Genomic DNA, 17,497 nt, shown 5'->3' on the forward strand with positions numbered 1-17,497 from the left:
CTGCTGGAATTTTGCTCAAGCAGGTGTTTTGGGCTTTCTTACACTGACTCCCTATGAACCAGGGGAAATGAAGTCTTTGTGTCTATAAAACCCAAGTGTACCTGTGTGCTTGCTCAGTCATATCTGACTCTTTGCGACCCCATGGACTGTAGCCTGCCAGGCTCCTCTGTCCATGGAATTCTGCAGGCAAGAATACTGGAGTGGGTTGCCATTTCCTTCTCCAGGGTATCTTCCTGACCCAGGGATAGAACCTGTGTCTCTTGCACTGGCAGGCGGATTCTTTACCGCTGAGCCACCTGGAAAGCCCCAGAGAGAGGCCCAAATGCTGAGGCTGCTTCCAAGCCCTGGGGCCCAGGCGATCTTCTCCCAAGCTCATGTGGACAGGACAAACTCACAGAGACAAGGATACTCAACATCCAAAGGGGCTGTTGTTACCCAGAAATCTTTATTACAAAAATATTTTGCAAGCCAAAAAGTTTAAGTTGCAACTATATACAAAATGGGGCCTGTTTCCTTCCCCACAGTCTGAAAATAAACTCCCGAAACCATTCTCCTTCCGTACTGTTGTTTGGACCGTTTCCTTTTCCTGGGGTTCGATACACAAGGTATGGGAATCTCCAGGCTGCCAGGCTAAGTCTAAACTACATGACTTCCTTGGCCTCATTCCTTACTCCTCTTCCAAAATTCAAAATAAAATTAAAGTGGCACCAAGAAAACATTCTTTTAAAATTCTGTGTGTGCTTGTGTGTGCTCACACACGTGTGCTCTCTCTGGGTAAAAGAGAGGGAGACCAGCGTTTACAAGCCAACCTTATGGAATTTGGAAGTAGCTCGAGCCAGGTGGCTGGGACACTGAGCTCCCAGATGCCACAGAGAAACTCTGGCTCGTGGGGCCAAAGCTGCTCACATGGCCTGCTGGCTCAGCCAGTTCCTGGATGCCATCGTGTAATACAACTCAGTGTTCCCAAGAGGCAGGTCTGTGCTGGCCTCCCAGGGTTCCACCTGGAGGACCTGCTGTTGGGCAGGATGGCTCAGCTTCTGGCTCTGACAGCCTGTGCCAGGACTCCCTTGGGCCTCCAATGGCCGGACCCAGGGGGCAGTGAAGACTAGCATCTCAGCTCTGAGAGTGGATCAGTCACACGGGAAAACTGAATAAACAGGGCTTGTGACACCTGCTTGCCCTGGGCCCAGCTCGGCTGCCACACTGAATTGGAAGGGCCAGGGTTCTGAGGGTAATGGGGTCAGAGCCTCTGCCCAACCTCTTGAGACAGAGAGACAGACAGTGGGTCATTCCTGGCTTCACAGATGTCCAGGCCTCCTGGCTGTCTTTGATTTATTCCAGTTTGATCCTAATAGAGTTTGGGAACAGAAATGGAAGATTCTGTCTTCAGAGAGCTGGAATGGTGGGGGACGGGGGGTGGGGGACAGCCAGGCACAGCTTCCTACCCTGCATGGCCCTAAAGTGCTTGTGAGAGTTGGAGGGGAGGGACAGCGTCTTTCCTCCCCACTCTTTACAGGTAAGCAGACTGAGGCATGAGGTCTCGACCAGACCTTGTGGAGAAGGAGGCAGCCTGGAGCAGTAAGGGCAGGTTCAGACTTACCACACTGGGGGCTCGGGAAGCAGAAGAACCAGCCACGTGGAGGGAAGGCTAAGTGTCTCCATGGAGCAGACAACCTGGAACCGTCTGCCCCACCCTCAGGCCTCTGGGACCGGGAGGAACTCAGTTTCTGCCATGAGTGATTCTCTCCAGGACAACCGACCGTTCAGCCTCAGACTGTGCAAGACCAACCACGCACATCAACACATGACAAAGAGCCAAGATAACGCTGCTGTTGTTTTAAGAAAAAAAAAAAAAAAACAGAACGAAACACCACAGATCAAATTTTCTAACACCTCAGTTTCAAGATTGCACATTTCACGTTTCTCAATAATTTACAGGCGTCCACAGCGAGATGTTGTGAGTTAGTGCTTGCTGGAGGAAGCGAGCTCAGGTCTGGAAAGGAGACATGGGGCCACATGGAGCGTCATAGTCAAGATGACGGGTCCTCTAGGTCTCGAGGGCTGCGAGGAGGAAGGATGTTTCTGTCCCACAGTCCTTGGTGGTGGAGGAGTTCCTCAGAGGGTCCTTTCCTCCCCAGGGCTTGTGGCCGGTCACTCCAGGTCGGGGGAGGCCAGGACTGCTGGCAGCCACTGCACCAGGTCTCAGGAGGCGGGTCCAGCTTCCCCATGGACAGGCAGTTCAATCTAAAGGGGACAGCTTTCACCAAAGCCCCAGCTAGTAGTGCCGGGGGGAGGAGGAGGTATGTTTTCTCCCTCCTCACTCTGGAAGATCAAGCCGCGGAGCATCAAGGAGGCAATCAGGGGTCTCCAGGACCGTGACCAAGACCCACAGTTGATGGACAGAGGTGTGAGAGTTCTCGCACCCACAGTGGCTCTGGCCAGTTCCCAAGGCCGGCTCCCCACCTGGTTTGGCAACACCAGCCTCCATGTGTGGCCACATTGGAGGGGTCATGGCTACCCTGGAAATGCTGGTGAGCCAACTGGGTTGAGGAGACAAGAGCTACCCTCACTTCTGGGTCCCAGGGCCTCTGCCACCCTAGCCCCCCAGGAACTGGGCTGGTTGTCCTCACCACGGCTGCTCCGTGTGGGACAGGAAGGCTCATGGGGACAGACCCTAGAGATGACCACGGCCCTGTTCACTTCCTCTGGACCTGGACGCTGGCATACTCTGAGTAGGATGGCTCAGGCTTGGGGGCCGGTTGCTTGGGGGTCCGGTTGAGGTGGACCATGTCCAGGTCAGCGTAGGTGAGGGTGTCCTCAGATACGGGTGGCGGGCGGGCCTGAATGCTGGCATACTCCGTGTGGTTGTTCGGCTCATTGGCCTTGGGGGTTGATTTCTTCCCCTTGGGCAGGTTCAGGTCTGCATATGTGATGTCATTGTTGTCTTGGATCTAAATGAGATAGAGAGAAGGTCATTCTGGAGCCTCTGCCAGTCACCACTGGAATCAAGTCCGGACGCTCTGTCTCCTCTTGGCCTCCACTAGCTCAGCCTTAATTCATGTCCCCTCTTCTCCAGCTGAGGTCACCTGTCTCCAGCCTTGCCCTTCCAATCAGCCTCTTCACATAGCCTGAAGGCTCTTGCTAAATGTCAGTGTGGTCACTTCATAGCTCTGCCTCTATGTCACCCCTCTTGAAGTTCTTGCCTGCCTTTCCTGATGCTCTTTCCTCTTCTGAGAAAGTCCAGCCCCCTTTCTCCTTGTAATGAAACCCAACGCACCCTGTCAATTTCATCCTAAGACCTTCCTCTCAGCTGGGTCCAGGACCATGACTCTGCACTTCCCTCCGTGCTTTTCCATCACAGCACCCACCCCTTAGCTAGGACCGTCTGTGCCCGTCCAGGGGTGTGAGTAGATGCTGATCCCCAGTGGGTGGGGACATTCATTTATTTACTCATTTATGCAACAAGTATTCACTAGGCATTTGTTATGATGCAAAAATCAAGGCTGGCACAGAAAAAAACCAATCAATGTTAAATGAATGAGTGAATGAGTGGCAGATGAATAAATGGATGGCAACTCTTCCAGCCCCACTCCAGGTGAGGCTGGGGACTGGGGGGAGAGAAGATGGGAGTTTGTGAGAATGAGGCCAGCAGATAACAGGAGGCAAAGGTTTTGTAGGCAGAAGTCAGAGTGTGAATCCTGGTTCTGTTCTCTCTGGAGGAGGGACTGGACAGTTCACTTAACCTCTCTGGGCCTTGGTTTCCCCATCTTTAAAGTAGGTCTAATAATAGTATCTGTTGCCATGGTCACGGGAGGATCCGATGAGGTGGTCCAGGTAAAGCTCTCAGGACAGAGCCTGGCTCATGCCAGGTGCGTGGACGTGCAGCACATGTCAGCAATCACCTACCACCTGGCAAACCTGAGCTGCTCCGATGTGCCTGTCTTATCACTCACAACTGCCATCTTGAAATTACCCATCACAAAAGACTCACTTTGCTTCTTTGTGCCTAGCAGCTTAACCGTGGAAGTAGAGGGGAGTGATCAACACCCATGATCCTACCTGACGCACAATAACCTCAGACCCTGAAGGCTGATGGGCACCCTGCTCTCACGTGGATCACCTGATTTAGGTGCTTTCACAACATATTTATCCCACTTCACGGTGAAGAATCTTATAGCAAGGGAGGTGAAATAATTGGGTCAAAGTCATACAGCTAGAAAAGAGTCAAGGTCTGCTGGCCTCTAAAGCTGTGGTCTGACCGCATGGCCCCTGTCCTCAACCCTGCATGCTTGCTCACTTCTCTCTGGGAAACCCATGCCAGCAGTAAGGGCTGGCCCTGGGCTGGGAGTCCTAGTTACAGGGCTGCGAGATCACAAGAGCCCTGCTCACTGCCCAGGGCCTGGCACATAGTCGGTGCTCAGTAAGTCCCGACTGACTGTAAATTCTGTACAAGATTCAGTGACCAGCTCTTTTCACCATCATTCTTTCCCTGGAAAACTGCAGAAAGAACTTTGACTTTTAAAGTTCCAGAAAGTAAAATGACTGGGGAAAAGCCTTCCTGACCCATGATTGGAAATTATCTTGTATTTCTAATCATTGCCTGAGCTTGTGCCTATGGTCGCTGGTGGGGGAGGGGAAGTTGGCACCAAGTCGGCAGAGTTCTGGCCTACAAACATTGTGCATTTTGCCAGCCTGGCTCTCTTCAACAAATTACAGCTACAGCGATGACAACTGCCAGGGAAATGTCAAGGACAGCTGGCTTTTCTCATTCCAGGTTCAGGGCTGGGCCTGTCTCCTTATAAGACGCTGAGGAGCCCTCTGCCTCCCAAGGTCTGATAGCATCAGCCAGGGCAGACAGGGCCAGAGTTCTCAGAAACAGGCCACCAACCATGGTGACTGCAAAGCCTCCTCAATAATGCTGGGGTGGAATTGCCAGCTCCAGGGGCATGTGCTGTTGCACGAGGTGATAAATGACATGGGGTCTTCCCATCAGCAAAGGCAGTGCAGTGCTGTGTTCCTGCATGTGAGAGACACAGGGCTGCAAGGGCGCTCCCGGTAGAGGGGCTGGCCAGGCACAGGCATGGAGGCCGGATGGCTTGAAGAGCACTAAGCCCAACTCCAGCAGCACCATTTACACAGAACACATGGCGGATGGTGCCCTTCCAAGTTGTACGGTGATTGGCACTGAGAGAGGCTGGGGCAGACTCTCCAGGCTGGAGCCGGGGCGGAGGGTTGGGGGGGTGTGTGCGGTGGTGGTGGTGTGTGTTAAGTGGGTGGAAGGATGGGGGAAGGGGGAGGGAGGAGGGGAGAGGAGGACTCAGGAATGAATGTAAGGATCATCCACCCCCGGGACCCACCCACCCTGGTGAAGAAGTCTTAATTTAGAACAGGATTTGCAACTCCTGTTGATGCAAGGAAATCACACCACCGATCTCCCAGGAAGGGCATCTCACCAAGGACTGTACCTGAGTTGTTTCTCTGGTGTTCTTCTCGGGCTCGTGCAGCCTAAAAAGGAAAGAGACGCACAGATAAAAATACCCTCACTATCTCTAGTGCTCATGCACATGGATAAGAATAACATTTAGGTTCTACTTCCTATACGGGTGGAGGACATGGATGAGCCATTCCCAACAGAAACACAACTGCTGATCACATGTTTGGACCAAAGGACTTTCCAACAATGCACTACTTTTTTTGTTTGTTTGTTTAACCTACTTTATCATCAAGGATCTTTAAAAACTGTAATACTCGGTGCTGGGGAAGGTGCGGTGAGACTGGCAGGTTCATGCACTGCTGGTGGAGGGGCTGACTGGCATAATGCTCTCTGGAAACAGCTTGTCAAAGTCAAGAGCTTGGAAGGTGTCCTCATCTTTTGACTCATAATTGCACATTTGGGGGTATTGGTATTCAAAATATAGAAAAAGCTTTATGCTCTAAGGCATTTACCACAGAACGAGTTGGGAGAGGGAGGTTTACATCTCATAGCTCCACCAATTGGGACTGGTTAAGGAAATCAGGATAGATTTTGTAGATAAAGACTTAAGAGGTTTATGGGGAAGCTTTCTTTTTTTTTATTACAAATGATTACATTAAAATGATAAGCATAAAATTCTCTGTGGAATGATCTCAATTATGAAAAATGTGTGGATAACACTGGAAAGAAATATAGTAAAACGCTAACAGCAGTGGTCTTGGGGTGGTATTTTTTCTTCTTTTTAGTTTCCCATGTTTTCCTAATGTTCTATATTCTACACACCTAAGTCTTATCGTTAAGAAAAGAAAAGAGGAGGGCCATGTGTTCTGATCAATCAAAGAAGCCGTTCATGCCCTTGATTCTGTAATTGGAGGCTGTGGCTTGGCTCACTGCAGGGTCACAGTCAAGGTGGTGAGTAGACCGGAGCCTCCGATCCAGCAGTTGTGTAAATTCTCAAGCCAGCCACTCTGGGGACGTTAGCCTGGCTCATGTCAGAAATGAGCAATGGGGCTTGGCAGCGGGGTTATTAATGGATTTGGCATGAGTGCTTGGCTCAGAAAGCAGTTCTGGGGCATGACGGGCCCCACGTGGCCACAGCAACAGCCCTCTGGGAGCAGGGACGCTGTCTGGAGAAGATTGCTCACTCGGCTCCATCCCTGCCCCTCCTGCTTCCAACCTGTCTGGGTCCCCACCAACTTTGGTTCAAGTCCAACACCTCAACCTGCTTGTAAGTCCTGCTTGTAAGTCCCATGGAGTCTGGTCCTGACTGACCACCCCGCCTGCCTCCCACCCACCAACCCAGGCTCATTCACTCCATCATCCTCATTCACCCACTTATCCACCCACCCAATATTTCTCAAGCGCTACTCAATGTGATGCACTTTACATGTCAACAGCCTTGAAGGACCTCCTGAACAACTTTTCCTCTTGGTTAACCTTTGTTCATCTTTCAAGACAACTATGTTGTCATGTATTTGGGATGGCTTCTGACAGTGCTAAGCTGGCTGGGCTGTCCGTCCATGACAGTTTCAAACTCCTTGCGTATTTTCCCATCCGGTTTGTATGTCTGTCTGTCTGCCATGCTTCCTCACCACATGGGTATAGGTGCTCAAAAGTGACTTGGAATGAATGCCCATCATTCTGCCCCAATGCCTTTGCACACTCAGTCCACCTTGCCTCTTCTTCTGATCCACTCCTTCTCTTCCCCCAGAGTTGTTTCAAATGGTCATTTCTCAGGGAAACCTTCACTATCCCAAAATCCATTCTCCGAACACTGGGCTCCTCTCTCAGAGCGATAATTATAGGTCGGAAGCAGTTATCCATTTTGTCATGCCTATCTATCCTTGGGTCTCTCCCGTCTCAGTGAATGGCATTGCTATTACTCATCCTTGCGCTCAGCTAAAGAAATGGGAACCGCCCCCCGATTCTCCTTCCTCCTCCTTTACAACCCGCGTCTAATCCACCACAAGGCTTGTCGACTTTGCCTCCAAAATACATTCCAAACACCATCATCGCGACCATCCAGGTTTCAAATTTCTGAGGAGCTTCCTCCCTGGTGTCTCTGCTCTATTTCTGCCCCCCTCACCCCCCGACACTCCACTCTCCACATGTAAAATGCATATGTGATGTCATGTCACTTTTCTGCTCAAAACCCTCAATTCCTTCCCACCGCACAGTGAAATCCATCTCTGTGTCCTGACTGCCCGGCCCCCGTGATGTGCTCTAGTCCTCTGTTTCTGCCCTCGCTCACTCCACACTGCTCGCCCTCCCCCGCCTCTCCCCCGTTCTGCCTCCTCCTTGGTCCATGAACACGTCCAGCTGCTCCTGCCTCGGGGTTTTGGCACTGGCTGTTCCCTCTGCCTGGTCCACTCTTGCCCCTGATGTTCCCAAGACTACAGCCTTCTCGCCCCTTCAGCTGTCATCTAAATGTCCCCTCCTTAGATGGCCTTCCCTGACCACCCCACCTCCTGCCTCTGCTTTGAGCCTGTGTGTTAGTCAGCACCTGTAGCACACCACGTATTAACCTCCCAGCTAGTATGGTAACTTGCCTCCCTACGGACCACGAGCTCCATGCGAGCAGGGACTAGGTCAATGGTGTTTACCACCGGAGCCTCGACACCTAGTAATGGGCCGGTGCATCATCAGCACACTAGAGATGTTTGTTGAGTGAATGAACAAGCATCTCTCCCATCAGATCAAAAGTGCCACAGACAAGGCTAGTGTCTTTTTTATTCCTTTTTGCAATCCCCCCAGCTTAAGGCCTGGCGCTCAATCCTGATGAATAAATAAAAGAATCAGGGAAGCCTTAACTATTCTAAGAATAAACGCAGTGAATGTCTGACAAGTGAACAAATGGCCAGCCGAATGAACCCCAGTGCCCAATTAAGGGAGCGGAGCCACATCTTCCTCTCATCTGAGCTGGGGAAGATTACAATGTTCTCCTGTACATTCCTAACCCAGGGAGTTAGAAATAGCCAGTCCTCCCACTGGCCCTGCAACCTGATGGGCCCTTTGAGTTCAAAGCAGAGGCACCCCCAACTCTTGCCACTGCCCCTCCCCCTCCCAGGAAGCTGGGTTATTACCCACGCCAACATTCTCTGGAAAGTGTCTGATCCCAGCCAGCCGAGCTGAAGCTGGCAGCTGCATGGAAAAGCACCAGTACCGCTCACTAGCTAACGCTTTGGTTTAGAGAGATCAAAGGGAGCAAGTGATCTCACAGCTCCCTGGGTAGGATCATGCTCAAAAAATTAAAAAAAAAAAAAAAAAACAGGCAGAAAATGGTTGGCTTCTCTGGGGAAGAAGAAACAGGCAGCAAGAAGCACTGGGTCAGTGACGCAGAGCCTCAGCTTCAGCATCAGAGAAACCTGGGTTGACTCATGGTTCCATACTTGCTAGCTGTAGGTCCTTGGGAAGGTCACAACACTTCTCTGAGTCTCAGTTTCCTTAACCACATATAGGGACAATAATAAGCATCTAAAGCAGGGGTTCTCAAAGTCTGGCTTAGAAACAGCAGTGTTAGCACCACCTGAGAACTTGTTAGAAATATAAATTCTGCATCCGAAACTCAAGGGAAGGGGCCAGTAATCTGCGTGTTAATAAGCCCTCCCAGGGATTCTGCTACACACTCAAGTTTGAGAACCTCTGTTGAATTAAATTGGGATAATAGTAAATCACAGGATTTTTGTGATAATCAAATCACCAAAGGCCTAATATAGGTGAAATCATAGATCTGTGCCTAGAACACAGTGAATGCTCAATAAATGTTAGCTGCTGCTGTTGTCATTATTATTGTTGACACAGCCCTTTTCTTCCAGAAATGTTTTGTATAATTGGGGAGATAAGACGTAAAAATAGTGATAGCAGTAAGAACAAAACAAAAAAGAGAGCTCCTTCCCTGGTGGCTCAGAGGTTAAAGCATCTGCCTCCAATGTGGGAGACCTGGGTTCGATCCCTGGGTCGGGAAGATCCCTTGGAGAAGGAAATGGCAACCCACTCCAATATTCTTGCCTGGAGAATCCCATGGATGGAGGAGCCTGGTAGGCTACAGTCCATGGGGTCACAAAGAGTCGGACACGACTGAGCGATTTCACCTTCACCTTCCATATTTGAGGCCGTGAAGCCACTGACAAGGATAGTTTTAGGGATTCATGAGGTTAGAGATCAGGGATTACGGGAGTGGTTTGAGGTAGCGTTTATTCATTCAACAAAGCTTTACTGAGCACCTATTCCATTCCAGGCACAGTGCCAAGTTCAGCAGCAACCAGCAATGAACATGAGGGAGGTAATCCACCCTTCCTTGAAGAGGGGTGGGTCACACTACAGGGACAAGTGCAGAGACAGCCTGAATACACTGGGCTGTCAACCCGGGGGCACAGGAGAGCTCCCAGGAGGAGCCTCTGTCCTTGGAGGAGGTAATGCCCTCGCTGAGCCCAGAAGGAAGAGCAGGAGGCAACCAAGTAAAAGGAGGGTCACCCACGCTAGCTTCCATGTCATACCACTCCAAGGGGCGCTGTTCAGAACCTGCTGTGACTGCTGGGCCCTGGAGTTGTGCAGACCCTTGGTGATTCAGGAGCAGGGGTGGGGAGCACAAGGGTGAGGAGAACGAGAATGCAGCATGAGGGAGGAGGTGGGGGCCGAGGCTGAGCCACGGAATTCGAGCCCTCGGAGTGGTAGGAAGTGAAACTGTCCAGCTCAGCAGGGCTGCACTGCAAGGGGCTTGGGGGCCTCAGGAGAGCATCTGGACTGTCCAGAGGGCCATAGGGGATCAGTGAGGGGTTCTAGGCAAGGGATGAAAGCCAAGCCTTGCTCTTGGGAAAGAGTGTACTTGTGGGAAGTGTGGCGGGTGAAGGCATGGCAACAGGAAACACATTTCTCTGCGGGCGTGAGGAGCCCGGTTTTGCTGGAATGGTGGCTGTTTGTTCGGGGACCGGGAGGCTGGCCAGGGCTCAGAGCAGGAAGCCACCTGTAGAGGTCAGAGCAGAAAGCAAGGCTTTCTCGCAAGGGATAACACAGACTCCTGGTACGGCAGGAAGGCCCGATACTTCCCAGGACCCCTCAGATGGGTTAGGTGCTCCTGCTGTGTGCAACCACAGGCCTGGAATTGCCCTCCACCATACCTGTCACCAGTGACCCCCAAACACAAGATACAGCACTCCCTTCCCCCAACTGCGGGGTTGTCCCTGACCCTACAACCTGTCAGCAAGTCCTCTTGGCTCCAATTCCAAAATATCTCCAGAATCTGACCATTTCTAAACCCATCCAGGCCACAGCCATCCGCCTGGACCACTGCAGCAGCCTCCTCATTGGCCTCTCTGCCTCCACCCACCCTCCCTCCTACAGCTTGGTCCTCACGTATGGTCAGAGTAGTACCTTGAGAACAAAGTCAGATCAGCTCCCTCTTATGCCCCCTCATCCATCTGGAAGTAAAATCCAGAGTCCTAACAGCCACAGCCCCTAGACACTGGCTTCCACTCTGCATCCTCAGTTCTGAAATCCACAAGGTGCTAAAAGAATCAAAAGATCTGCAAAACCCATTTGATGGCAAAACCAGTCCTGAACGAACATGAAGCGGTTTATAGTTTGTATTTATCGTACTTAGAGTCGATGTTCAAGTTTCCACTCAGACACATTCACGTGGTAGGTGATGGGGTGTGGCCTCTACTCTGCTGGGGTGAATGCTGGTGGGGGGAGTGCTTCCCCAAAACTGCAGAGTCACCTACCTGCTGCCTGGGCTGCAGCTAAGACATGTGGGCTGCACCTTCTGACCTCATCCCTTCCTATCCCCTTGCTCCTTCTGCCCCAACTGCTGGCCTCCCCCGTCCTCCCAGCCCACCTTGAGCCTTCGCCTTGCCTGCTCTCTTGCCCAGCCTGTGCCCCCTCATGGCTCCCCAGCTTCAGGTCCTTGCTCATATTCCCTCTTCAGAAGAGGCCCTGCCCTTGCCCCCATCTCCATCCCCTTGCTGTGTTTAATTTGTCACCACCTGACATGACATTACAGACTGTTTCACCTCCACACTTACTGCCTGCTTCTCTCACTGGCATCTGAGCTTCATGAAGGTCCAGACTGACTCTTGTTCATTCAGACCAGAACTGGCACACAGTAGGGACTCAGCAAAAATCACTGCAAATGTTAAATCAACCCACTAACGTACCTTTCATGATGTAATGTCATTGGTTTAGCCTCTGACCAAGGCACAGTTTTCAGGAGGCACAGGCACATCTGTCATACCCACCTACCCTGGCACTGCCCAGGCTACCTGTATCAAAGCCCTCCATAAATACTTAATGAACAAAGGAAAGAGCACAGTATACAATTAGACTTGAGGATGGCTTGTGCAGGAGTTTCTGCCACAGTCCAAACAGGATTTGATAAGGGTCTCACTGTTTGTGGGCAGCGGGCAGGAAATCAGTGCCTCTGTGTGCTAAAATCCCCTCATTTGAGGCAGTAATTAAAGACAGATCTGGTGAGAGGAGCTTACAAAGGAAAGAAACAGGAAGGCTGACTGGCACAGGAGTGAGGGTCAGTGGGTGTGGATTCTGCTCGGCAGTTTTGGGGGGCAAACAATAACTGCAAAAGCACTCCAGCCCAGTGGTGTACTTACCTTGTAGAAGAAGTAGAGCCCTTGGCTGAAAGAGAAAAGAAAAAAAAAGCCAGTTATTCAACTTAGAAACACACTTTTCTTTTATAATTACTTTTCAGAGGGTGCAGAGGCTTTCCCCCAGGGATGTTGGGAGGAATTGTTGAAATCATATCCTCCAAACCACAGGAAACCCCATGCCCACCCCAGTGGGGTGGGTGGTCCATTGTCTTTCAGCAGGAAGAGCTGGGCATGCCAGCTTTCCCACTTCTGGGAATTGCCAAAGGTCAGATCCCAAAGCAACCTTCAGCCTGAGAGGGCCAGCTGCCCTACCTCTGGCTGAGCCTTACTTCCATCCATCACTCACATTACCTGAAACCCTACAGCAAGACTGGGTGCCCATCAGGGCCCTTCACTGCTGGAGAACAGGTTCTGGCAGAACTGCTAATTGGGGGAGCAAGTGCACATTCCACTTCTGCCACCCACTCACAAGCTGCGTGACCCTGGGTGGGTCATTTTCCCTCTCCGAGGTTAGATCTCAGTGCTCTAAGTCATACGGGTGGGCTGGACATTCATTTTCATCTTACCACCTTCGCAAAAAGGATCGTGGGAGGAAAGAAAGGGTCTGTCTGGCTCAGAGGTTTTGAGCCTGTGATGTGGGGCATCCCACAGAGAAGCCACTGGGGTTCGCCACCATTCGACTCTGATTTTGCTGTAAAATTGTAATTAAAAAGCAACATGCACAGGCAAGTGTGCTCTGTATCCCATATTAGCAGCTGGAGGCTGCCACACTGCAAGAATTCTCACTGCCAGATGGACGCTTGGTGCCTGGGCAGGTATTGGATTTTTAGGTGAGTGGTACCCATTAGATGCACAGCTCAGCATCTAACATTTGAATGGAGGCTGATGGGCTGCCAAGTGCTGGGACACGAGTCGTCTCAGGGAGTCCAATGATGGGACACTGATCGTCTCCATTCCACACTAAGGACACTGGATGACTCCCTAAGGTCACGCAACAGGTAAGTGATAGAGCTGAAATTAGGATATTTCACTGTGAGTATGAGGTAGAGGATGGTAGACAACTCCGGGGATTGACAAGGGAGAGGGGGTGTCTCATTAGGGCAGAGGCAAAGTGCAGTGTGATCTCAAACATGGTCCCTGGAGACCCACCGTCACGTGAATCCTGGCACCAGCACTCACCAGCTGTGAGACCTGATCAAGATCTGTAACTTTCCCGTGCCTCAGTTTCTCATCTATAAAGTGGAGTTAGGTCTGTGGTGACTTCAGTGCCTGGCACGTCAAAAGAGCTGACTGAGGGCCAGCTGTCACTGTCACTAAAGCCCACATTTGAGACCTGGACTCTGCACACAAGCAGACCCACCATTCAGGGCTGGGTGGCCTTCACCAGCGTCTGCAGCTCTCCAACCCCCATTTCTTCTCCAGAACCCTGGATGGCTCATGCCCAAGTCCACGGAAATGAGCTCCTATGTGCTAGAGCCTAACATGGTGCCCAGGGATAAAGCTCCAAAGGAGGCTGGGGCTTTATGAACAGGCACTATGAATGCTCCATCCAAGGGCTGGCTTGTCTCCCAACGTGGGCAAGAGACCCTGTTTCCTCATCCAAGGAGGAGTCCTGCCTGTGTGGTGGCTCGAAGAATGTTAGGGAAACCACCCTGCAGATCACCTGGAAGAACCCCTTCTAGATTCTAGAGATGCCAGCCCTCTCAGATGGGAGTTTGAGGTTCAGGCAGTGTCTCAGGGCTGAGTGCTCCAGCCAGTCCAGCGGGGAGGGAAACTTGGGGGCCAGAGGAGAGGAGGTGCAGGAGGGGTGTGTGGCTGAGGTACAAAAAGCCCGTCAAGCTCTGCCTGGAGGTCCGGGTGCAGAAATGCAGCTCGGGACGGCATTTGGCACTCTGCCGGCTGCGGCACGTGGTGCTGGGTCACAAACAGCATTTTTAAGAGAATATAGTACAAAATATGACAAAAAGGAAAATATCAGATTTCCAATTTTATAGATGGGGTGTGTGTGCATTGGGTTGAGACATGAAATGTATTTCTATCACTTGTAGCCAAAAAGGTTTCAGAAACACTGGCTTAAAATAGTCTTCAAGAGTGGGAAAGAGGACATGCATTTTTTTAGGTCTGACAGTGTGTCAGCGCTGTTGTTGCACATGAGCTTATTTGTTTCATAACTATCTTCCGAGGCAGGCACTGCCACGTCCATTTTACAGGTGAGGAAACTGAGGCTTATGGAGGCCAAACTGATTGTTTAGAGCATAAAGCAAGGATCTGGAACTCTGGTTCATCTGACTCCAAAGTCAAGAGGCCCAGCGACAGAAACAACTACACAGACACACACATACACACACATGCACGCATGAGTGCAAACACAATGTCCTGGATTTAAACTTATACCCTCCTGCTGCAGTCAAAGGCCACACACCTTGCCACTATGAGGGGAGCTTTCCAGGGAGGTGGTTCATGCTTCCGGTCTCATGTACAATACTCATTACAGGAGCTAACATCAAGAACTTGCTATTGTGCCGGGCATCTTGCTACTGCTGTACCCACAGTTACTCATTTAATTCTCCCAACAGCCTGGGAGGTAGGTGGTGGTGTTCTCCCCACTCCCTTCCAGCCTCCTGCCAGCGGGCTGGGCATGTAATCTGGACAGGTAAGGGGAAAGCAGAAGTCTGCCAGGGGCTCCTGGGAAGTACCGTTTCCTCCTTGAGACCCTTTTGCCACCCTGGCATCTCCCCGATTCCCACATCAGCAGTGGTTCTGTGAGACTGCGAGGCCTGGAGCAGTGATGCTGCAGGGTAGGGGCCCGCCCAGATTTCAGCCTGTGGAGGGGCTGCACAGCCAAGCAATGGTACCCCTGGACTTCTTGTTGCTGGGAGTAACTGGACATCCTTATGATTTAAACTACCTGTAGCCCAAAGCAGAGACCCCTCCCTGTCTGGGACGGACAGCCCAGGGGTAAACTCTCAGGGAGGAACCAGGGGACCCACCCACCTTTCTTCTGTCTGATTCGGAGGAGGTAGAGGGCTGCGATCAGCAGGGCCACCAGCAAGGCACACACCACGCCCACCACGATGAAGATGCTGTTCCAGTTGTTGCCATTCTGGCCTAGGACCACACACAATAGAGGCTTCATGTAGGAAAATTCAAAACAAAGAAAAGGAAAAGCCACTTCCCCTTTTCACCACGATGCAGGCATCATTAACTGAGAACATCTGGCTCAGATGTTTCGGCCCCGTGGGCATGTCCATGGATCTGCACACACTTCCCCTTGTGGGTTACCCACAGGCAGCGCAAAATCTGTGCCGAGGTGCCAGGAGGGAAACATTGCTGTCAGCCTTGGGGGAACCCCGGCTGCAGGGTGTGGGTGGAATTGCCCTCCTGAGGAATAGACATACGTTCCTCCTCACGTGAGTGAGCCATGGAGCGGCCACCTGGGGACACAGGTCTGCCTGGATCTCCTAATGGCAGCTGGGGCATCACACACCACAGAGGGAAGGGTTGTGAGGAGGGTGACCTGCCACTGGACATGCAGAGCCCCGAGGCAGTGCGCTGGTCCATGCCTGGGCCTAGGCCCAGGAGGGCTGAGCCCAGGACACCTGACACGGAGACAGTGCAGGGGCTGGCACCAGACACAGGGAGGGGATCCCGCAGGAGGACAGTGTGCAGTCAGGAGCAGGGCTCTGAGCCACAGAAATGCGGGTTCAAATCAGTGCCCTCACTGAGCGACCTTGAGCAGGTCATTTAAATCCCCTCATGCACTGGCTTCCTCTTACGTTATTGAGGCCAATACTCATCTCTACTTCATTGAATAGCTCTGAGGAACACCTCACTAATCAACCAACCACTCACTCTTTCATCCTTTCTAAAAGTATTTCTTGGGTGTCAACTACCTACCCAGTCCTGAAGCCACAATGCTGAGACAGCCATGGTCCCAGCAGCTGAGACTCAAAGCTGAGAGGTCACCAGGGTCACCTCCTTCAACACTGCCAGGGGCAGGTGGAGCAGCCTAGAGATAGGCACCGACTTGTTCAAGCTCCCCAGTGAGACGGACAGCCAGAGTGGATCCACACATCCTGTCTCCCAGGGCAGGGCTCATGGTGGCATCAAAGGGCAACTTGACAGACCCCAAGGCTTCTTTAGAGCTGTCCCTTTCAGGATGCATGAAGGAAGGAAACGGCCTCTATTCTAATCCATTCAAAGGGTTTGCTATGTACAAGGGTACAGGTGATGGAACATTCCACAGTGGCACCAAAATGCCAACCAGGCACTGTCATTCTGAAGAAAGGGAGATACGCCGACAACCAGCTGGACAGGGGCTGAGACAACGACACCCTGACACCTTTCATTCTCCCAGGAGGGTGGCAGCATGGCCATCATCTAGGCACTTGGGCCTAGCAACATTCCCTGGGAATCGTCCCATAGAAATAGCTGCGCATGCAACGGAATGTGTACAAGGGCAGTTAGTGCAGCACTGACCACACTTGAGATAAGCCACAGGCGCCTGGAGCCCCCAACCCGATTCCAGTGGGGCAGCCAGGGAGAGCAGGCTCAGTTCACAAAGAGCAAGGTGGAGGAGGTGGGCGGGCAGGGAATGGTGAACACAGAAACTGTTAGTAGAAGAAAGCGAGAGAGTACACCACGAGCAGGACAATCCCTCTCCTTCCCTGCTTTCTTTCTTTCAAGGATATTTATGTCAAAAGATCTATAAAGAATATGCCACACTCTTACCAGTGGTCACTCTTGGAGGTGGGAATTTACTTTAAAGTTCTATTTTATATCTATCGACATTGTTCTATAAAAGCTATGAATTACTACCTTTAATATGAAAAAAAAAAGATTAATAGCTGGGTCAGTTGCAGTGGTGACCTCACCAGGGGTTTGACCTGTGTCCTGGTCCTTCTGGGGAGCAGAGACCTCCAGGGTATGGTTTTTGGAGACCGCCGGCTGCCCGTCATGCTCCACCTGGCAGGTGAGCACCACAGCCTCCCTGTGGGCAGAGGAGTTCACCAGGAGCCAGCTCGTCTGGTTAAAGGTCCCGTCCTTGTTCTCTACGAGGATTGAGGCCGCTTCTGTTCGGGACATGTTTCCGTTCTCCAGCCAGGTCAGCTGTAGAGGCTGGGGGTAGAACTTGTTCACCTGGCAGGTGACGTTCACCTGGTTCCCAGCTGAGGGGTGTCCGGTAATCTCCAGGGTGGGTGGAACTGAAACAGCACAGGAAGAAGCTCTGACCTTAGGGAACAGACATGTCATAGGGGAGGAGATGGATAACCACTCAGCACGGCCCGGGAGTCACCCAGAGCCAGGCGTGCAGTAGGTGCTCAAGCTCTGAGGCTGTCTCTGCATATGAATGAACTCACTTAGCACAGTGCAGGGCACACAGCAGGTGCTCAAAGGCTGGGCTCCTATGAGGTGAACCATGTGT

General features: G+C 51.7%; 1 protein-coding gene across 8 annotated transcripts in view; it reads right to left on the reverse strand.

The window, feature by feature from the left end:
- The window catches only part of SIRPA (signal regulatory protein alpha), a 44,805-nt gene continuing 27,723 nt past the window's right edge, over positions 416–17,497 (reverse strand). For 4 of the 8 annotated variants that reach the window (XM_018057456.1, XM_018057455.1, XM_018057451.1 and 1 more), the window contains exons 5-9: positions 16,947–17,276; positions 15,067–15,180; positions 12,076–12,100; positions 5,454–5,505; positions 416–2,951 (exon numbers count right to left, since the gene is read on the reverse strand). In XM_018057456.1, coding sequence (XP_017912945.1) covers positions 2,697–2,951; positions 5,454–5,505; positions 12,076–12,100; positions 15,067–15,180; positions 16,947–17,276 — 776 coding nt within the window. In that variant the 3' untranslated portion in view covers positions 416–2,696. The remainder of the gene's footprint in view (positions 2,952–5,453; positions 5,506–12,075; positions 12,101–15,066; positions 15,181–16,946; positions 17,277–17,497) is intronic. The other 4 variants (XM_018057458.1, XM_018057452.1, XM_018057454.1 and 1 more) reach the window with 3 other exon arrangements.

This window comes from Capra hircus, chromosome 13 (genome assembly GCF_001704415.2).
Source record: "Capra hircus breed San Clemente chromosome 13, ASM170441v1, whole genome shotgun sequence".
In the NCBI taxonomy this organism is placed as follows: Eukaryota; Metazoa; Chordata; class Mammalia; order Artiodactyla; family Bovidae; genus Capra; species Capra hircus.